This window comes from Chiloscyllium plagiosum, chromosome 2 (genome assembly GCF_004010195.1).
Source record: "Chiloscyllium plagiosum isolate BGI_BamShark_2017 chromosome 2, ASM401019v2, whole genome shotgun sequence".
Taxonomy (NCBI): domain Eukaryota; kingdom Metazoa; phylum Chordata; class Chondrichthyes; order Orectolobiformes; family Hemiscylliidae; genus Chiloscyllium; species Chiloscyllium plagiosum.
This window is the reverse complement of record NC_057711.1, coordinates 146,499,676-146,523,265: the sequence shown is the minus strand read 5'-3', so window position 1 is coordinate 146,523,265 and position 23,590 is coordinate 146,499,676. Positions and strand designations below refer to the sequence as shown.

Below are 23,590 nucleotides of genomic sequence, written 5' to 3'. Positions count from 1 at the left end.
ACAAAGTTGAGCATGAAGCAGATTTCCCCACTCGGACTTAACATCACCAATATTGATGGAAAACACAGTCTTTGGTACCCTACCTGACCAAGTCGACCAAAACATTGTAGACTGAAACCTACATTTGTTTAAAGAAAAATCAAATGAATATTGCTAGGAAACGGGAGAAATGACTTCTCTTTAATGGTTGGTTCAAATGTCCTTATTTCAAAAAATAATGCTTAGTTGTTTTAAAAAAAATCTTTTCAATTGATGACAACACAGATCTGTTTCTTTAAAGAAATCTTGTATAAGCAAAAGGTGTACTATTGATTCAATCTTAAGCTGACCAAATGGGTGGTATTGATGTCAAAGTATGTGCAAAGAACTAACTCTGTTTCTTTTTTTAATGCACACATTGTCTACGTTATTTCAGCCTTATTAATGAAGACAATGTGCAGAGGAATGTGACTGTTTCATTAAGTATGATAGCAGCAGAGCTCAGTTATACCTATATACTGGAAAAGTGCACCATTTGGTGGAACAAAATCTAAGTGACACATTTTTTGTTGTTAAAAATGAAATAACAAATTACAACACAGCAAGTCCTGGGACACGTTTAGGGAATGTTGATGATGCAATAAACCAATTCAGCCTGTCTATGCTGTCAGAGTTTCCTTGCACAGCTGTTCATCTTGCTCATCGTGGGTCTAGATCACTGGAGCACAGAAATTTGAGTAACTTGAGAAGTTGGGATGCACGGACTTGGTTTTCCAATTAATCTGTTTATAAAAAAATGAAACTTTTGAGTTACAATTGGGTTTGTTCCTGGAAAGCAAAGTGAGGTCAAAGTGGCAGACTACCTCAGCAAGGCTAGAAACATGTGTGGAGCAAGAAGCAGTAGACAGAATCCAACACTTCCAAAGGCTGTTGAATTCAACATTAACTCTGTTTCTCCCTCCACCGGTCCTGTCAGACCTGCTGAGTTACTCCAGCACTTTTTCTTAATTTGTTTTTCATGTTGTCCATGAAATTCTGTGCAGTTGTGATGGTAGTCCAAGAATTTGCACAGATTTTAAGACTTCTGCAACTTGACTGACTAAAATTATGCTCACTCATGAAAAATTACTGTGTACTTCATGAAGAAATGCGCACATGATCTGCAGAATAACTGGACAAATTAAACTTGAATCAGAGTACTGAGGTTATAACAGTGCAATGTGGTATCCAATTAAATGAAGACCCTGATGCTTGAGTGGGAGTTAGGAAACAGTTCTAAAATAAGCTTTATTATGAACTACCAGCCATCAATTTTACACAGATAGCGAGTTTTGAGACTATTTGTAGCTTAGGTTGAGGTTCTGGATGTAGGTTTGCTTGCTGAGCTGGAAGGTTCGTTTTCAGAGGTTTCGTCACCATACTAGGTAACATGATCCGGGCTTCATCCGGAGGCTCAATGAAGATGTTACCTAATATAGTGACAAAACATCTGAAAACAAACCTTCCAGTCCAGCCAGCAAACCTACATTCACATTTTACAGTGAGTTTCAAACATTGACCAACAAAAAAGGTGCAGATGTTGCAAATCAAAGAAAAACAGAGCATACTGGGAAATGCTCAGGCCGACCTGCATCTGTTGAGAGAAAGTTACTTTTTCAGGCCAATGACCTTACATCAGAACTTAATCCCGTCTAATCCTTTATCAGTTTGATTATCTTAATCTTGCATTAAATAAGTCGTAACTACTGATTATCTAACAAGTTTGTGGTCATTTTATGCCAATTCTTTCCATACAAATATATAGAAGTAAACTGTGCATTTTTGATGAGTAAGAGTGCTCACCAACTTTTTTGTATTGGTTTAATTAATGTACATTTACATAAAACCTTGTTACCAATTGGTATTAAAACAAGAGACATTTTTTTACAAGCTCTCTTCACCCAGCACTAGTAATTTTGAAAGTTGCAGATGAATAAGAGATGCTTTGGATCAGTGAACTTCGTTTAATAACTATGAAATCTTTTCAGAAAATATATAAATGCAGTTGATTTACTTTGTCTTCTCCTCAATATATGTTATTTGAAAATTAATTCAGAATGGTTTATGATCGGATGTTTGAGGGATATATCCATAATCTAAAGCAATGCTTTTTGGATTGGTTTCAAATTGCATTTTTGCACCATCACAAGTTTTGACTTGCTTATAGGCATTTCTAAATTGCAACAAGAAGTTCAACGTTAAATTGGTTCTAGCTGAATGTCAAATTTGTTTTAAATATAGTAATTGTAATAAAATGGCTACATTTTACATTTTTAGTAAAAGTCTAATCCTCCTTGTATACAACGGATGCATTCATTTAGGCAGTGAAATATTGAACATAGAGACACCTAATTTATTAAGTATCACCTTCAGGAAGCTTTTTTGGCTTGACCTAAAGCAAGTGTGATAATACTGAAACTACACTTTAACCAGAAATGGTGGTGTCTGAACATGATCCTGACTGCACCTTGCTTTGGCACATTAACGAGCCTTTGAGTGGCATGAAAAGGAATCACGAAAGAAATCCATAAATCAAATTGTTTGAGGTTAAATTTCTGATATGACTTTTGAAACTATGACTGTGATTTATTGAGAGAGATTCCAAAACACTCCCCTTCAATTGGAGAACCACATGGCAATAAATGAGATTCTCAATTCAGACAATAGAGGGAGCCACAGCTGAACACATTACATCTAATTCTCAACATCGAGTGCTAGATTCATACAGCATGGAAACAGACCCTTTAGTGCTACTCGTCTATGTAAATCAGACATACCAATCTGATCTGATTCCATTTAGTACTTATCTCTAGAAACCATTCCTGTTCATATACCCATTCAGATAGCTTTTAAATGTCATAATTGTACCTGCCTCCACTACTTCCTCTGGCAGCTTGTTCTATACATCCACCACCCTCTAAAAATATTAGCCCTCAGGTCCTTTTTAAATCTTGCCCAATTTCCCTTAAACCTATGCCCTCTAGGTTTGGGAAAAGACTTTGGCTAGTTATTCTATCCATGCCCCTCATGATTTTCTAAACCTTTATAAGGTCACCCCTTGGCTTCCGTGCTCCAGGAAAAAGCCCCAGCCTATTCAGCCTATCCCTATGGACAAAGCCCTTTACCTGTGAAAGCATCCTTACAAATCTTTTCTGCACCTTGTCAGGGTGACCAGAATTATATGCAGTAATCTAAAAGTAATCTCACCAATGTCCTGTACAGCTGCAAGATGACTTTGTGACTCCTATACCCAATGTTCTGAGCAATGAAGGCAAGCATACTAAATGCCGCCTTCACCACCTTTTATACCTGTGACTCCACTTTCAAGAAACTCTACACCCCTCGGTGTCTGTGTTCAGCAACACTCCCCAGGGCCCTACTATTAACTACAAGTCCTGCCCTGGTTTGCCTTACCAAAATAAAACACATCAAATTTAAATTAAACTCTATCTGCCACTCCCTGACTCACCTGATCAAAGTCTAGTTGTACTCTGAGATGATCTTAACTATCCATTACAACACATTTGTGTCGTCTGCAAACTTGCTAATGATACACTGTATTCACATCTAAATCTTTGATATAAATGACGAAAAGCAGTGGACCTAGCGTCAATTCTTGTGGAACACCACTAGTCCCAGGTTTCCAGTCCAAAAAGTTACAAGTCAATTTTATATTCACTTGGCTAGCTTCCCCTGGCTTTTCTTTACAGCCTTTCTTAAACAATGACACTATATTAACCAACCACAGTCTTCTGACACCTCACCTGTGGCTGATGATAATACAAATATCTCAGCAAGAGCCCCAGCCATCTCTTCCCTAGCCTCCCATAAAGTTGGGAAACACTTGATCAAGTCTTGGAGATTTATCTACCTTTGTGTTTTAAGATCCACCACCACCTCTTCTGTAATATGAACTCCTTTCAAGACATCACTATTTCCCCAACTTCCCTAAATTCCATGTTCTTCTCCATAGTAAATACTGATACAAAATGTTCATTTAGTATCTTACCCATGTCCTGCAGTTCCACACATAGACAGCCACATTGATCTTAAGGGGTCCTATTCTCTCCCGAGTTACATTTTTGCTCAATGTATTTACAGAAGCCCTTTGGCTTCTCCTTGACTCTATTTTCCAAATCTATCTCATGCCTCCTTTTTGTCCTCCTGATTTCCCTCCTATTGCCTTTGTAATTTTCTCGGGATTCACTCCATCCCGACTGTCTACATGACATTTGCCTCCTCTTTCTTCATCAGACCATCAATTTCTCTAGTCATCCAGTATTCCCTACACCTACCAGCCTTCAGACTAACAGGAACGTATAGTCTCTGAGCTCTCGTTATCTCATTTTTAAAGGCGTCCCACTTCACAACTGTCCCTTTATCAGTGAATAATCTCCCCCAACAGGTGAAAGTTATTGCCTAATATTGTGAACTCTGACCTTCCTCCAATTTAGAACTTTAATAGTGGCACAAGTGGCATCAACAAAAGGCCAGGATTAAGGGAATGTTAAAATCAAAACAACAGTATTATGCAGACAGGAAGTGAAATGTAAGGAAAGAAAACCAGCAGATGGATGTTCTGGCTGTGCATCCCCTGGCTTAAACATTCTCCCATCATTGGTGCACTGTAATTGCAGTGTTTACTATCCATAGGAGGCAGTATGCAGATTCATCAAACCTTCGGTATTCCCCAAACCTGCATATTTAATCACCTGCAGCATATAATTAATAGGGACATGAATCAAGTTACACACCATCCTGACTTGAACCCCTGGCTTTTTCTCATGATTTGGAGATGCCGGTATTGGACTGGGGTGTACAAAGTTAATAAATCACACAACACCAGGTTATAGTCCAACAGGTTTAATTGGAAGCACACTAGCTTTCGGAGCACCGCTCCTTCATTAGGTGATAGTGGAGGACACTATTCTAAGGCACAGAATTTATAGCAAAAGTTTACAGTGTGATGTAACTGAAATTATACATTGAAAAATACCTTGATTGTTGGGTCTTTCATCTACTTGTTTTTAAAAATGTGTTCAACATATTGTCTAGCTAACACCAATTGTTACAGTTAACCCGAGAATGCAACTTTTAAAAACATGTTTTGTGATTTACAATGAAAGGAGTGAAACTATCATGGTATTCGAACAGATGAAAGAATCAACAGACATATCAAGGTATTTTTCAATGTATAATTTCAGTTACATCACACTGTAAACTTTTGCTATAAATTCTGTGCCTTAGAATAGTGTCCTCCACTATCACCTGATGAAGGAGCGGTGCTCCGAAAGCTAGTGTGCTTCCAATTAAACCTGTTGGACTATAACCTGGTGTTGTGTGATTTTTAACTTGGCTTTTTTTTATTATCACTGGGTTAAAGTCTTGAAATTTCCAATCTAACAATGGAAGTAACTTCATCAAACAGATTGCAGTGGTTCAAGGAGGAAGCCACCACCTCAAGGGAAACAAGGGACAAGGAATAGCCAATTATTCATTTTCAAATTCCATATTTTTAGATATTTTAATATGCTAGGAATGACAAAATTATACCAAAACTTGTGTAAAATTTATATTTTTGTCTACTTGAAAACCTTGAAGGTGCTCACCATAATTTGACTTGTTACTTTTTCTACTGCTTTTGTCAGTCATTTTGCTTTTACTTAATTTTTTTTTAAACTTAGATGTCTTTGAAAAGTCTTCTACATGTTCCTAATACTGTTTACAATCTGTCTTGGCCGACACTTGATCTTATCCTCTCATTTGGCCAGGATTAATTTCAATTGTAGCATCACAACATTTTTTTTAAGTACTTGTTTTCTTCAGTTGACTTACCAATAGCTATTATAATTAACCATCTGCATCTCAGAATATGGGCGGCACAGTGGTTAGCACTGCTGCCTCACAGCACCAAGGACCCGAGTTCAATTCCCGCCTCAGGCGACCGACTGTGTGGAGTTTGCACATTCTCCCCGTGTCTGTGTGGGTTTCCTCCGGGTGCTCCGGTTTCCTCCCACAGTCCAAAGATGTGCAGGTCAGGTGAATTGGCCATGCTAAATTGCCCATAGTGTTAGGTAAGGGGTAAATGTAGGGGTATGGGTGGGTTGCGCTTCGGCGGGTCGGTGTGGACTTGTTGGGCCGAAGGGCCTGTTTGCACACTGGATTGTAATCTAATACATGCCTTCAGAATCTGCTGAAAGTAGTATCCATGCTTCAAGTTGTCCTCCAATCTTTAAAGATGTGTCACAAACATGCTCCAGCGAAGTTGGTCTAAATAAACTGTAGTTCAGATAGGATCACTTTCTTATATCCTGATTAAATTTACATTCCAATAATGTAATCAAAGCATAATAATCAAAGCTTGCACTAACAGTACAGCACCCTTCAGGACCGCTGGAGAGTCTAGCCCTGGCTAATATTGATCTGTCATATCAACGTCTCAAAGAGAAATAAATAAAAACTGAAAGAACTATTTCTGAGCAATGGTCACTGGATCCAAAATATTAACTCTGATTTCTCTCCACAGGTGCAGCCAGACCTGTTGAACTTTTCCCAGCAATTTCTGTTTTTGTTTCTCAAAAAAAAACTGGTTATCAAAAAAAGACTGCAGCCACTTATATAATACATTAATCCACTTCAAAAGTATTTCATGAATGAGCAGTATTATTTGCTTCAATCCTGATACCAAATTACTAATAGCCCTGAACTATTTTTGCGTGCACTGTAAACAACCTACTGTAACAATGAGAGACATACACAAAAATCAAAGATCAAATAATTGAGATGCCTTTTTGATTTTATTGATCTATTGTACATAAACATTTAGTCATGACATAGAATCTGATAGTAACTTAGTTTGACTAATTATTTTATTTAACTCTTTAAAAATCATTTATATGAAAAAGGATATTTGAGAACAAAGGTTCCTATATCTAACCAGTGAAGACCAAGATTCCTTCTATGTTAGTAATGCTTAAAAATGTTGATTTTTCTTTGAATTATGCATCTTTCAATGTTTAGCCTCTACCTTGCTTTCTTGATAAAAGATGGAATTTGAATAGTACTCATTAGTAGCGAAAGTGAAATATTCTTGTCAATGAAGATAGAAAATTGCACAGTGAGACAATCAATGAGATAGCATGTTCATTACTGCAAAACAAGTAGAATGTGGATGATAGAAGGATTTGAAAGACAGGGCAAATGCACCAGAATTATTTCTTCTGGTTGCAGAACCCAGAGTAAGGGGCCTTATCTTGATTTTATTCTAAATGGATTAACTAATTAAGTAAAGCTCTCACACACGGATGAAAACATTTTGGAGTACTCTTCCCTCAAAACTGGGGATGCTGGCCAATTAAAATTTAAGAGGAAAATTGATCGACTTTGTTGAGTCCAGGCTTTATGGAACAGAGGATGTTGAAAACTTAAATATTTTTTGCAAGAGAAAAACCAGGTCAAAAATTGAAATACTTACCAAAATTAAAATATTGCAGCATAAAGCACAAACAACATACTTTTGTATGTCAAAAAAGTCCAGAAATGTTTTACATTCCACAATAAAACTTGCATCTCTGAATACATGGTCCTGTGGTTACGCTCATTCTGGATATTCCTGGGCTACTCAAAAAATAGACACCTATAAAATGTGTGTTCTTGCTTACAATAGGGGAGCAGCATATAGCAGGAGGAAGCATCAGAGCCAAAATCACCAGACTCAGCACAAGATGTGACATTTCATTTACATGTAAGACAGAAGGCCCCATAACCATTGTGTTTTGTAAAGTACTTTTCACTGGCTTCAGATTTCCTGCTGTGATAGGAGACTGGAACTGTGAAGATAGTTCAAAGCTTGGGAGGACACCGAAACAAGCTAGATTGGTTGCTTAGTTACCACCTTGCCTAAAATGCTGCGTGTAAATTAGCTGGAGGAGGCCACTCACAAGCTGCCTTCCTTCGAAACATCAATTTTTTTATGCTTATATCAAGGCTATGGAGTTAGGCAGTTAGCACAATTCAATAATACAGATCTCACTATTTCTTCCCATGAAATGTAATTTACCAAGAACAAGATTAGTGACTTACTTTCATCTAAAACATTTTTTATACAATTCTAAAATTTTAAAAAGGTTGTTCAGAGTAAAACTTTGTTATGTACATTTAGATTTAATTGTCCAAGTACAAAAACACACTTTGTAATGCTGGTTTCTCCATTTTAAAAAGAACACAGGTTCCTGCTGCACCTTAAGTATTTTTTGTACTCAAGAAAAAACACTGCATGTACAAGAGTTTGAAAATAAAATTTAAAATACTGAAAATCCTTCACAGATAAGTGAGGGTTAACAGTTTCCCCTTCCTTACTCCACTGCACCCTCCTATGCATCTATTGTTTGTATGCAAAGTGTGAAAATCAGTTCCCCTTGCCACTGGGCTAATCTGGTATGGTCAGTCACACAAGTACAGTACATCCACTCAACAAAGGGAGCTATGCTACTGGACATGATTGAGGACACCTCTGAGTGACCAAGAACATGATTTTCTGTCCTATATCAGATTTCAGTTTATAACTTCCACAGAAGTGAAATCAGAAAGCACAAATGAATTGGTCAACTGCTGGAGAGTAATTTGCCTCACTTTCAATCAACTGAATAACTTGCTGCCCTCAGGTATCAATGTGACCACATGTAAAGACTTATTTCTTCTCTTCCTCTCTCATTTGGAAAAGTGCCAAATTCAAATGTTTCTGGTTAACCATTCAGAGGATGCCCTTCCAACTGGGTTTTAATTAATCATGTCAAGTATTGGTCATTTAAAATAGAATCAATAGTACATCAAATGATCAGCTATGTAAACAAACCTTTCGCAGTTCTCAATTAAGAAAGTTTTGCTGGTTTACTCCAGTCAGACATGAAAAATTTAAAACCTTTTTTGAAAACTAAATTTGTATTTCTGAGAAATACTCATTTTAAAAATCCACAATCAATTTTTTTTTAAGACTGCAATCAAAAAACCATTTCAAATTTTCTCCCTTCTGGAGCTGGTGAGATGACCAGTCAAGGTGCTACCAGGTTCTCTGCTATCTTTTTACAGCTGCACTCTTTAAGAAATTGTTGGTATCTTCTTGCTGAGGAAAGCCTGCACATGAGGCCAAATCTTGTTGGTTTCTGTTCCCGAAAAGACTTCTAAAATGCCTTTATTCCTATAAAACACAAAAATTATCTTTCATTCACAGTCACAGAAAATAGACTATAGTTCAGTTGGTATAATTCTAAGTGAGCCAGATTAAACTCCCACTCGTGAATTTGAGTATAAAATTAAAGATTGGCACTTCACAGTACTGAAGGGGTTCTGCACTGTCTTCAAATGCCGGAGATGCATACTCTAGTGCAAATAATTGATCCCTTCATACTATGTTGACAAGCTGGGGATTTAGTTTCATGTCCTGACCAATATTGATCTAACATCTCAAAAAGCAAAGTTACCTTGGCCATTATAACAATGCCATTTGTGTATTTTGCTGTGTTCATTCTGACAGCCAGGCGATCTACCTGCAACAGGGAGTCACTTCAAAGTAGTTTACGGTAATGAGAAGTGCTAGATAATGGCAAATCTTTATTTACCAAGGTAGAGGAACCTGACAAAATACTGACCTAAGTGAAGAAAGTGGAGGCAATGGATAGTGTAAAATTTGAAAGGAAAGCTTTCAAATCTTGGAAAAGTTTTGCACAGGACAGTTAAGCCACATGCTTAGGTGGCTGGAGGATGTGAAGGGTTGGAATATAAAAGCAGCAACGTGCTTCTGAGACTTTATAAAGCTCTAGTTACCCCATTTAGAATACTGTGTCCAATTTTGGGCCTCACACCTCAGGAAGGACATACTGGCACTGGAGCATATCCAGCGGAGATTCACACGGATGATCCCTGGAATGGTAGGCCTAACATACAATGAACGGCTGAGGATCCTGGAATTGTATTCATTAGAGTTTAGAAGGTTGAAGGGAGATCGAATAGAAACTTACAAGATAATGCATGGCTTAGAAAGGGTAGACACTGGGAAGTTGTTGCTGTTAGGCGGGGAGACTAGGACCCGTAGGCACAGCCTTAAAATTATATGGGGTCAATTTAGAACGGAAATGAGGAGACATTTCTTCAGCCAGAGAGTGGTGGGCCTGTGGAATGCATTGCTGTGGAGCGCAGTAGAGGCTGGGACGTTGGGTGTCTTCAAGGCAGAGATTTCTCGCAAGGAATTAAGGGCTACGGGGAGAGTGTGGATAAGTGAAGATGAAATGCCCATCAGCCATGATTAAATGGTGGAGTGGATTCGATGGGCCGAATGGCCTTCCTTCCACTCCTATGTCTTATGGTGGGGAGAGAGAGATAGTGGAAGGATTTGCTTTGATCTTTCAAGCTTCTCAGATAAAGGGAAATGCCAAAAGATTGGACAGTGGCAAATATTCTTCAAGAACAAGGCAAAGAGAGTCCGAGGACTACAGCCAGTTAGTTTGCTATTAGTAGAAGAATTTTTGATCTTAAATCTTGGAAAAAATAAAGTCAACAGGTACTTGAAGTTTGAGTTAATCAAGGCAAGTCAGTACAGATCTTAAGTAGGCCTGTACCCCCTGCAGCAAGGAAGACTCGGGTGATTTGATCTTAATCAACTGGGCCAGTGGGCTGAGGAATGGCAGATGGAGTTTAATTTAGGCAAATGCAAGGTATTTTGGTAAGGCAAACCACAGCAGGATTTGCAAGTCCACGGTCAGACCCTGGGGAGTGTAATAGAACAAACAGATCTAAAGGTACCGGTTCATAGCTCAAAGTAAGCTCCTTAAAAATAAGAGTCACAAGTAGACCCGGCAGCGAAGACAGTTTTTAGAATGGCAGCTTTCATCAAGAGAGCATCACAGCACAGGAGATGGGACATCATGTTGCAGCTGTACAAGACATTAATGAATCCACATTTAGAGTACTGCATGTAGTTCTGGTCGTCCTACTATAGAAAGATTATTAAACTAGAAACAGTGCAGAAAAGATTTACTAGGATGCTACCCAGACTGAAAGGTCTGGGTTATAAGGAGAGATCGGATGGGCTGGGACAGGACTTTTTCCCTTGGAGCGTAGGAGACTCAGGTGACCCTATAGGAGGTACATAAAATCATGAGAGGCACAGGTAAGATAGAAAGCAGACAGCTTTTCCCCGTGATAGAGAGAGTCTAAAACGAGAGGACATGGATTTTAAGATGAGAGGGGAAAGAGATATAAAAGGGTCCAGAGAGACAATTTTTTTCATACAGAGGGTGCTGAGTGTCTGGAACAGGCTGCCAGAGGTAGTGGTGGAACGGAGTACAATTTTGTCATTTAAGAAACATTTAGACAGGTATGTGGATGGGATAGGCATGGAGGGATGTGGACCAAATGTAGGCAAATGGGACTAGTTTAAATTGTGAAAACTGGGTGGCATGGACCAAGGGCCAGTTTTCATGCTCTCAACCCTGTACGCTCTATCACTCATTTGTAATAGGCAGATTGTGCTCAACTATCTTAATTAAATATTTTGGTGAAGTAACAGAGAATGTTGGTAAGTGGAATGCAATGTTGTCGAGGTTAATTTTATGAAGGCACTTGACAAGGTAACACCTTAGAGGTAGTGAGAACTGGAGATGCTGAAGAGTCAACAGTGGGTAAAGTGTGGAGCTAGGAAAAGCACAGCAGGTCAAACAGCATCAGAGGAGCAGGGGCGTTGAAGTTTCAGGTTGGAACCTTTCATCAGGATCTTCATCAAGCTAAAAGGTGAGCTAAGAAAATTTGGGCTTATAGAATTGAATGGCTTCAGGGTCAAGTGGTTTTAATTACAGCATTAGCCTGGAAAGGCTAGCTTTGTAGTCCCTGACGCAAACAACAATGGGGTGAATTGGTCAAAATGAACAAACTGATTATGATGGGTTTAAATAAGGTAGATAAGGGAAAGTTCTTCCAAACAACGGATTGTAAAAGGACTAGAGGAAACCGATTCAACATTGTGGGCAATAGACGCAGGGGGAGTGTGAGAAAGATTTTCTTTTAGAAAAGAGTGTTATTGAGCTAGAGTTCTCTGCTTACAAGGTTGGTGGATGGGGAATCAACCAAAGAAGGAAATTTGTTGTGTACTTAGACAAATAAATTGCAAATTTATGGTGAAGATGCAGGGATGAGGGGCTGACTGGGTTGCTCTGCGGAGAGCAGGCAGGGACTTAATGGGCTAAAAGGCCTACTTCTGTTCCACAAATGACACTCTGACCTCTCAACCATTTCTTTCCTGTTGAATATGTACAAAATTTACAAATGTCTGTGTTTTTTTAAAATTGCTCTTATTCTGAACTATTCCATCTCATGAATACCCAAGGGGCATAATTTACAAGGAGTTCAGCTTTTCATTGTTCACACTATAAGAGAATTTCACCACTTACCGATAGTATTCCAAAACAGGCTGCGTTAGTTCTTCATATGCCTGGAGTCTCAAAGTGACAGTTTCTGGTTTGTCATCATTACGCTGAATCAAAGGTTCACCAGTGAGATCATCAAGTCCCTTTATTAAATAATACAGAATCAGGAAAGACAAAATAGTTCAGATTTTCATCCTGACTGCCCGCCAACAGTAAACATTTCCCCCTTAGAAGAACACTCTTACCAAGTTACATGCCATACCACAAGCATGTTCCCAGGTACATTAATAATACATCATGTGGCTACAGCAGGTGATTGCACAAGACAGTTTCTGAAATGAACTGTTTGAAATTGTTACAATTAGGAGTTTTGTAAGGTTATAATATTCTGGGACTATAGCTTTAAATTCAGAATAAGTGAGGAGAGCTATGTGACAAGTTCTACAATCTGCATGTTAGATGGCTTTGATTGTTCAAGATCAAAGGAAAGCTTAGAGTGTCTTACTGGGAAGAAGGTGTAAGATTTGAATCTCACAAAGTCCCAAAGGAGGTATTAGATTGTAAACAGTTATTGATTGTCCATTATTTCTATGTTGTAAGAGATTTGGGGGTTAAGGATAGCTAATAAATCTTCCATTCAGGTAGAACTGTTGATGTGTTTAATGATACAATGGGGTAGAGGACTATTATGAGAGCCATTTTTGAGATCAGGTTACAGGCTTCCATGCTTACTAGGAAATGAATACAAACGTAGGGAGGTTTTAAAAAGTCACAGATCTCTATAGATGACAAAAACAAAGAATGTAACTCTGAAGAATTTTATGAAATGGAACTGCATAAGAGGCTGCTATTCAGAACATTGTGCCTATGCCAACTATTTGATTTACTGTGGAAGTGCTGGTGTTGTACTGGGGTAGAGAAGGTCAGAAGTCATACAACACCAGGTTATAGTCCATCAGGTTTATTTGAAATCACAAGCTTTCGGAGTGCTGCTCCTTTGTCAGTTAAAGTGACTATGACCTGGTGTCGTGTGACTTCTGAACTGTTTGATAGAACTACTAAATTAACCATAACTGACTGTGATTTTTATACTTTCAAATATTTATCCAATTCGTTTTTGAAAGTTACTATTGAATCTATCTCCAATATCTTTTCAGGAACTGCATCTCAAATCACGATTCATTTGTTTAGAATGTGGATCCTCAGGTCAGCTCAGTTTCTCTGGCCAATCACCTTAAATCTGTATTCCACTGTTACCAAACCACATGTCACTGGAAACAGTTTAAGAAAGAACAAAAAACAAAGTTACAGCTCAGGAACAGACCCTTTGGTCCTCCAAGCCTAAGCCGATCCAAATCTACTGTCTAAATCTGTCGCCCAATTTCTAAGCATCTGTATTCCTCTGCTCCCCACTGACTCGTGCAGCTGTCCAGATGCATCTTAAATGAATCTACTGTGCCTGCCTCTACTACCTCTGCTGGCAACGCGTTCCAGGCACCTACCACCCTCTGTGTAAAGTACTTGCTATGTGTATCCCCCTTCAATCTCTCACCTTGAAAGCGTGACTTCTCACGATTGAATCCTTCACCTTGGAAAAAAGCTTATCTCTATCTACCCTGTCTGTACACTTAATGATTTTGTAGACCTCAATCAGGTCCACATTCAATCTCCTTTTTTCTAATGAAAACAATCCTAACCTACTCAACCTCTCTTTATAGCTAGCACCTTCCATACCAGGCAACATCCTCGTAAACCTTCTCTACACCTTCTCCAAAGCGTCCACATCCTTTTGATAATGTGGCGACCAGAACTGTACACAGTAGTCAAAATGCAGTCGAACCAATGTCTTGTACAATTTTAACATGACTTTCCAGCTCTTATACTCCATACCCTGTCCAATGAAGGCAAGCATACTATATGCGTTTTTGACCACTCTATCCACCTGTGCAACCTTCAGGGCACAATGGACCTGAACTCCGAGATCTCTCTGCTCAACAACTTTTCCCAAGGCTCTTCCGTTTACTGTATAATTTGCTCTAGAATTAGAATTCCCAAAATGCATCACCTCACATTTGCCTGGATTGAACTCCATCTGCCACTTCTCCGCCCAACTCTCCGGTCTATCTATATTCTCCTGTATTCTCGGACAGTCCCCTATGCTTTCTGCTACTCCAGCAATCTTTGTGTCATCTGCAAACTTGCTGATCATACCAACAGTGCCCTCTTCCAGATCATTTATGTATACCACAAACAACAGTAGCCCCAACACTGATCCCTGTGGAACACCACTGGTCACTTTTCTCAATTTCGAGAAACTCCCTTCAACTACTACTCTCTGTCTCCTGTTGCTCAACCAGTTCTTTATCCTCCTAGCTAGAACACCCTGCACACCATGTGACTTCACTTTCTTTATTTGTTTACCATTGGGAACCTTATCAAACACCTTACTAAAATCCATGTATATGACATCAACAGCCCTTCCTTCATCTATCAACTTGGTCACTGACTCAAAGAACTCTCTTAAGTTGGTAAGGCACAATCTCCCCCACACAAAACCATGTTGCCTATCACTGATAAGCCCATTCTTTTCCAAATATAAATAGATTTTATCCCTCAGTACCTTCTCCAGCAATGTTCCCACCACCGACGTCAGGTTCACTGGTCTTTAGTTACCCGGAATATCCCTACTACCCTTCTTGTACAGGGGGACAACATGAGCAACCTCCAGACCTCCAGCAGCTCACCTGTGTTTAAGGATGCCACAAATATATCTGTCAGGGCTTCAGCTATTTCCTCTCTTGCCTCCCTCAGAAACCTGGGATAGAGTCCATCTGGTCCTGGGGATTTGTCCACCTTAATAACCTCGGGTCTAACCCAACACATCATTCCTACTTAAGTCAACGTGATCAAACTTCTATCTCTAATCTCAACATTCATCATGTTCCTCTCCTCAATGAACACTGATGCAAAGCAAGTTTCTCATTACTTATTCTATCAAATAATTTTGATCACCTCTATTTGATCTCTCTTTAATCTTTTCTGCTAACTCATATTTCTCTATCCTCTCCATATATCTGAATTCCCTTGTCCTTGGTACTATTCTAGCAAATCTCCTGTGATATACCCAAGCTCTTATGTCCTTCCTAAAATATGGTGCCCAAAACTAAACAATATGTCAGCTGAGGCCCTAATCTATGTTTTATAAATGATCATTACAACTTAGCCTTATTCAAGGATCCCACGTGCTTTTCTAATAGCCTATGAAACTTGTTCAGTCACTTTCAAAAGGGTTGTGTGTACTCTCTTTCTCCCTCCCTTTCTCTGCAACCTTCCCTTCACCCCCCACCCAACTTTCTGTAGGTAGAATGATGGTAGCTAGGAAAATGTCACTTTGTATGCATAAGATAGGGTAGGAGGAGGGGGTAAGGAGTAAACAATAAATGGGGATAGAGCCCAAACAGAGAGAAGAACAGTTGGACAAATAAAGGACTGGATAATGATCTGGCTGGGAGGACAAATGGCTGTTAATGGTGACTGTCAGTGGCTAACAGAAGGTCGTGCGTAATGGCAGACTATGTAATAACAAGGCCTGGTGTGGTAGGGGGCTAGGATATCAGAGTTCAGGCCCTAAAATTACTGAACTCAATATCCAGAGGGCTGCAGGGTCCCCACGTGGAAAATAAAGGTGTTGTTCTTCTAGCTTGCACTGTGCTTCACTGGAGTACTACAGAAAACCTGAGACAGAAATGTTGATAGAAATGGTGTTGAAGTGGCAGGTAACTGAAGCTCAAGGTCTTTTTTGCAGGCAGAATGTAGATGTTCTGTGACGTGGTCACCCAGCAGAGGAGACTACATTGTGAACAACGAATGCTTAAACTAGATTGTGAGAAGTGTAGGTAAAGTGCTGCTTCACCCTGCTGGTATGCTCGAGGCCCTTGGATTCGGAGGAGGGAGGAGGTAAATGGGCAGGTGTTACACCTTCGGCAGTTGCAGGGTAAGGTGCCGTGACGCTAATGGGATGCGTTGGGGTTGGGGTTGGGAGTGAAGGAAAAGTGCACCAGGGTATTATGGAGGGAGCAGTCGCTGCGGAGGACGGAGAGAAGGGGAGGGGAGTATGTGTCTGGTGGTGGCATCTTGTTGGAGGTGCCAGAAATTGTGGCAATTGATCTTCTGGCTGTGCATATTGGTGGGATGGTAGGTAAGGACAAGGGAGAGAGGGTAAGGGTGGAAGTGCAGGAGATAGGTTGCATCTGGCAACTGTCGACAACAGTGCTGGAGTATCCTCGGTTGAGCAAGCTGGTGGACAGTCTGGAGGCTCCCTTGTTGAAACTGGCCTCATTGGAACATATGCGACGGAGACTGAGGAACTGGGAGAATGGAATGGAGTCTTTACAGGATGCAGGGTGAGGATGCAGTGTCCAAGGAGCTGAGACAGTCAGAGGGTTTATAATGGAACATTTGTGACCAGTCTATTCCCAGAAATTGAAAGAGAGATGTCGAGGAAGGCAAGGGAGGAGCCAGAGATAGACCAGGTGAAAGCGAGAGCGGGGTGGAAATTGGAAGCGAAATCGATTAACTTTTTCAATTCCGGATGAGACAGGGAAGCAACACCGATGATATCATCAATATCTTGGAAGAAGAACTGTAGGTGGGGGCCAAAATAGATCTGGAACAAGGAATGTTCCACATACCCCCACGCAGCAGGCGTAGCTGGGCCCATATGGGACCATGGCCACCCTGTGACCTGCAGACAATGAGTGGAATTAGAAGAGAAATTTTTCAGGGATGAGCTCAGCCAAGTGGAGCAGAGTGGGGTTAGGGTGGAGATGGTTCAGGCCTTTGCGCATGGAAGACGTGGAGAGTCCTGAGACCATCCTGGTGTGTGATTGATGTGTTAAGGGATTGCATGTCCATGGTAAAGAGGTGAAAGTGAGGTCTGCAGATGCTGGAGATCAGAGCTGAAAATGTGTTGCTGGAAAAGCGCAGCAGGTCAGGCAGCATCCAGGGAACAGGAGAATCGACGTTTCGGGCATAAGCCCTTCTTCAGGAAAAGAGGTGGTGACTCGAGGGTGCAGACTGGAAATTCTGGTGATCTCCCCACCCCCCACTGCCTCCAAGCTGATAGATCCCAGCCCCACACTGCTCACTTCTACCTCCTGGAAGTCCACAAACAGGATTGCCCGGGCAGACCCACTGCTTCAGCCTGCTCCTGCCCCACAAAACTCATCTCTTACCACCCCCTTGATTCTGTCTTTTCTCCCCTGATCCAGGCCCTGCCCATGTACTTCTGTGATTCCTTTGATGCTTTACACCAGTTTCTGAATTTCCAGTTTGCGGGATCCAATACTTAGTTTTCAACATGTTTGACAGATTAATTTAAACTTTTCTCTGTATAAAACAATAGGTGTCACCCTTGGATGAGGAAGCTATGGGGATATTGCACGAGTAGTAATATTCGTCTTTCAGGTGAGCTTTTTTTAAAATCTGAGGCTCATTTGCACTCAACAGGGTAGGTAAGATTCCACGACGCTATTCAAACAAGAATGTGGAGTTCCTCTCAATGCCATGGCCAATATTTATCCCTCAGCCAAATCAGATGATCTTTCATTTCTTGTACATCAAAAAATTAGTAAACTTCAAACAAAGTTATCACGTGTTGTAAAGCACCTTGAAGTGCCTTGCAGTTATGAAACATGCCATAAAGATGGAAATCTATCTTCCCACTCCTTTGAATTATAGTCCCTAGGAGACAAGGGTCAACATTCCATTGCCCATTTGAGTTACGTCTATACCTGTTCAGTACATTTGGGATTTCTAACATGGATCTCTCAGCCTCTCCCCATCTAGAGGATACTTTAACCTATATTTACTGTCCAATAAAATCCAAATTGCTTAACTGCTTTTTGAGAGAGTTTAGATTAGATTAGATTACATTACATTACAGTTGGAAACAGGCCCTTCGGCCCAACAAGTCCACACCGACCCGCCGAAGCGCAACCCACCCATACCCCTAACCTAACACTACGGGCAATTTATATTATGGCCAATTCACCTGATCCTGCGCATCTTTGTGACTGTGGGAGGAAACCGGAGCACCCGGAGGAAACCCACGCAGACATGGGGAGAACGTGCAAACTCCACACAGTTAGTCGCCTGAGGCGGGAATTGAACCCGGGTCTCTGGCGCTGTGAGGCAGCAGTGCTAACCACTGTGCCACCGTGCCGCCCACAGTGAACTGTAAATTAAAGGGACTAGAATTCAAAGTAAATAGCATTAGGTGTTATACTTCCGCTGTACAGAGCCATAAAGGATGTTTCAGCGACATGCAACGCAAACATAACTAACTCCTAACAGGTCACAGATAAGAAAATAAGAAGAATTTTCTACGGATTTGTGAAACATCATGCGCTTTATAAAACCAACTAATTTTAAAGTGGATACTTAACTGTTACTTTAGGAGGGTTGAAGTCAGTATTGTACACTCTACCACTGCCTGGGTGAATCCAGCGAGATGTCAGTCGTTTTTTGATCGTCTCAAATGGGACATTCAAGTTAATTACCGTGTCTGGTTGGAAAACTTTATGCAGCTCTTCTGCTTGTGGGAGTGTCCTGGGAAACCCTTTAAAATCATGGTGAGAAATAGACAGTGCAATGAATCATATCTTAAACACTGCCATGCCACTATAAAGAGACACAGGCTTCCACAGTCATAGAGTTATCCAGTACAGAAACAGACCCTTTGGTCCAACTCGTCCATGCCGACCAGAACACCTAAATTAATCTAGTTCCATCTGTCAGCATTTGGCCTATATCTTTCCTAGTGTTTAAAAGGAGCTTGCATTTATTAATACCAAATAACTACACCAGTACTGCACTCACAGGCAAACGATAAAGATTGTTTCGGTGATACATTATGGAGTGTAAAAGACGCACTTAACGTAGCCACAGCTGTTCATCTGGCAGTGAAAAACTACTCATTGCCATTACTATTATTTGCCAGGCTTATTTATGCTGTAAAAATGTTGTAAACAAGACATATTTTGAATTAAGGAGGAACTTTGCTTTTTAATTAGCCCTGTTTACAGATTATTTGGATGAACCTGATCCAGATTCAAAAGACTGTGGATTTGAGTTCCAGAAAGAGAGACCAGAACTACATTTCTCTCACAATACTTCTGAAGATTACTAAAATATATAACATAATTAATCCTTTTGGAATATTTATTTTCTCTCCTTCGGGCCCTGTTAAACACACATCTTCCCAGACAATTTAAGGTTTCAGCCAGTCACCAGTGCAGCCCTGTTTATGGCAACATGGTGTGCACATGGAGCCTAGACCAAGAATGATTTTAAAATCTTGCTCGACGCCTGTTCAAAATCACTCAACTGTCACCTCCAGTTATGTGGGATTAGGAAAGCAAGTACAAACAAATCCTCCATTGTCATTAGAGTGTCAACTCAAGCATTAGCAGATCCTCCATTGTCATAAAGAAAACATTTTTGTTGCTAATTTGAAGTGCGAAAGGATCAGCTCTTTCCCCTAGATCTGGGCTATTACACAACTGCACAAAAGAAAACACTGCTATTGAGTTCTTTATGCAGAATAATGACTTCTAGAAATTGATTAAATGGGAGAAGGAGCAAACTGCCTGACGTGCTAATACTTAATACTTGCAAAACTGTTGTGGTTCTGTTCGCCGAGCTGGGAATTTGTGTTGCAGACGTTTCGTCCCCTGCAGGTACAAATCATTATAAATGCCGGAGGAAACATCACAGAAGCGTTTCACAGGAGGCTCCCAAGCACTGAGGATGTCACCTAGAAAGGGGACGAAACGTCTGCAACACAAATTCCCAGCTCGGCGAACAGAACCACAACGAGCACCCGAGCTACAAATCTTCTCCCAAACTTTGAACTTGCAAAACTACTTGAGTTTATCTCAGTAGACCTATTTATCCTGACAGCATGTGAGAAAGAGAGATTGATATATCCTGATGGAGCAGCACAGTGGCTCAGTGGTTAGCACTGCTGCCTCACAGTGGCAGGGACCCAGGTTCAATTCCCACCTCTGACAACTGTCTGTGTGGAGTTTGCACATTCTCCCTGTGTTTGCGTGGGGTTTCCTCTGAGTGCTCCGGTTTCCTCCCACAATCAATAAAGATGTGCAAGTCAGGTGAATTGGCAGTGCTAAATTGCCCATAGTGTTAGATGCATTAGTCAGGGGTAAATATAGGGGAGGGGAATGGGTCTGGGTAGTTACTCTTCGGAGGGTCGGTGTGGACTTGTTGGCCTGAAGGGCCTGTTTCCCCACTGTAGGGAATCTAATCTAATCTAATCAGCCTTGACTCAGTGCTGCACACTTGCATTTAAATCATAAACAATACAGCTGACACTTCAACGTCGTACTAAATAAACTAAAGGCTGAACTGCTGAAGGAGCAGTCTTTCTGGTGAAACCTTAAAACATGGACACACAGGTGTCTGTAAAAGATCACTAACAATTAGGCTCCAACTAATAACCCTAACGTAGATTAGATGGTCACTGACCTCAATTCTGAAATGTGGGAATTTGTGCGAAAATTTGCTGCCTCATTTGAAGATGGAGCTCCTAGTAGACATTATTCACTAAGCAAGAGCTCAACTCCATACTCATTACTTACTTAACCCATTCTCCCTCTTATTTTGTTGGTGGAGAGGACAGGGTGTGGTTAAAGAAAGGAAGCAATGTCTCTTTGCAAACATGTTAACTTCAGGGTGAATAGAAGCAAATTACTGTAGATGCTGGAATTCTGAAACAGAGAATAATGTAGAAACTCAGCAGGTCTGGTAGGTTTTGTCGGGAGAGAGATAGACAAGCAGGAGGCTGGAAGAACACAGCAAGCTAGACAGCATCAGGAGATGGAGAAGTCAATGTTTCAGGTGCAACCCTTCTTCAGACTCAGTCTGGTTTGACCCAAAGAGTCAGTCTCTCCACAGAATAAGTTAACCTCTGCAAACAACTCAGTAACCCAAACTGTCTCTTACAAGCCTATTCCTTTCTACAATTAAAGTATTTTTTATTGATTGATGGAGCAGACCGAATGTTCTCATCATGCTCTTAAATATTATGTTCTTAATTGTACAATAACTTCCTTTATTATTGTACTCCAATCTCCTTGCAAGGAAAGCCAACCAGGCAATCTGTTTTCCTAACTGCTCACTGTCTGTGTTCCTTATATGAGCCTTTCCAAGTCTCTCTGAATGTCAACATTTATCATTTTCATACCTTTCAAATTGTGTTTGGCTTTTCTATTGAAGCGACCAAAGTGAATAACTTTACACATCTCACATTATACGCTCTCTGCCATCTGGCAGCCCATTCATTTTGTCTATCGTCCCCAGCTTGCTATCCCACCTAACTCGGAATTAGCAACAAACCCAGTTTCAGCAGAATCATAGAATCTTACGTCCCATCGAGCCGACATTGGTTCTTCAAGTGAGCATCATTACCTCATTGCAGTCTCCTGGTACCAGTTTCTTGATACCACCGCACACTATTTCTATCCAAATAATCATCCAATGCCCTCTTGAAGTAAACTGCAGTCCCTCAGGAGCTAAGAATAATGGGGTTAGTGTGCACTTGATGACTTGGCAGCAGTATGAGTTATTGCCTCAGGATCAAAGATCTTTTACACAGTTGGCCTGAGCTCATTTGTTTCATTCCCACCCAGCCTGATTCTTCGCAGAATCTTGGTTTAACATCTCCAAAAAGCCAATCACTCAGTTTAGCACAAATTGAGGTGTGAAAGAAGAGAACTTAGAAACCTGGATAATTAACCAGTTGTCACACCTCCAATTCTCTCTCTCTCAGAAAACTGGTTTTCCATAAACAGTGTCAACATGCGCTCCAGCTGTCTGTCTGTGTTTGTGTGTGTGTGTGTGTGTGCATGTTTGCGCGTCTCTGGGAAGTACAGAGAAGGAGACATGAAATGACTCCATTTCAGCCAACCAATCATTTGCCAAATAGCCAGAAAATAAAAACTGATGGCTTCTACTTGTTGCAATTTGCTGCCATTCTTGCAGCCCACAACAGATCAGACCACAAATTGAGACATGACACAACTGATTTATTCATAACATTTGGGCAGTGCAGCAAATAGCTCAATATTCTATGTTTTTATATACTACACACTTGCATAAAAGCACTTTAACTTTGTGTGAATGCATTTCAAGTACACAGTTGGAACTCTGTCCACTCTGCAAACATCCTTACCATCCAGCAGCCAGCTGTACTGGGTCATTTGCTTCAGTTCATGTAGTATGATTTTTGTAATTGCATCATCTGGCACCAGCTTTCCCTCATCAATAAAGGACTTGGCGAGCAAACCAAACTCTGGAAAACACACCAAAAGTGGAATTAATTAAGTTATAACCATTATATCCAAAATAAAGATGCTTTACTATAATGAGTCGAAATCTCTTTCCATGTTTCTCCACTTCATCTCCTGAAGGTGCTGGCTAATAGTGGTGCTGCACCTTACGTTTAACATGGGTCAGTGTTGTAAAGCAATGTACAGCTCTTAGCCAGCCCTGAATAATCACGATGACCCATGGAACTGGTCTACCATCAATTACACACTTCATGTTGTGCTGAGCTACCCAATACTCTGAGTGAGGGAATTGTGCACTTTCCACTTTCAATTTGTAGGCAACTGTGCTTTTTACAGAATAACATTCCATTAGCACAGAGCATTGTGAACAAACAATGTCTCGCAAACTCCTTAAACATGTTCCATCCAGAGTGACTGGAGTGAAAGTGAAAGTGATCAAACTACAATGGTTCGTACAGTTGAGAACAGAAGCGAGTCAAACAGTCAGGACAGGCAGTGACAAGATAGGCAAAAGTGAGGACTGCAGATGCTGGAAATCAGAGTCTAGATTAGAGGTGTGCTGGATAAGCACAGCGGGTCAGTCAGCATCCGAGGAGCAGGAAAATCGACGTTTCGGGCAAAAGCCCTTAACTGCATTTATTTCATTGCAAGGAGCCCAACAGGGAAAGCAGATGAACTCAGGGCATGGTTAGGAACATGGGACTGCGATACCATAGCAATTACAGAAACATGGCTCAGGGATGGGCAGGACTGGCAGCTTAATGTTCCAGGATACAAATGCTACAGAAA

General features: G+C 40.6%; 1 protein-coding gene across 1 annotated transcript in view; it reads right to left on the bottom strand.

Moving 5' to 3' along the window:
* Positions 1-6,544: 6,544 nt before the first annotated feature.
* ak3 (adenylate kinase 3) overlaps positions 6,545-23,590 on the bottom strand; it is a 34,338-nt gene continuing 17,292 nt past the window's right edge. Inside the window, exons 2-5 of the mRNA XM_043720857.1 lie at positions 22,684-22,803; positions 18,881-19,053; positions 12,459-12,577; positions 6,545-9,214 (exon numbers count right to left, since the gene is read on the bottom strand). Of these exons, the coding sequence (XP_043576792.1) occupies positions 9,115-9,214; positions 12,459-12,577; positions 18,881-19,053; positions 22,684-22,803 (512 nt within the window). The 3' untranslated portion in view covers positions 6,545-9,114. The remainder of the gene's footprint in view (positions 9,215-12,458; positions 12,578-18,880; positions 19,054-22,683; positions 22,804-23,590) is intronic.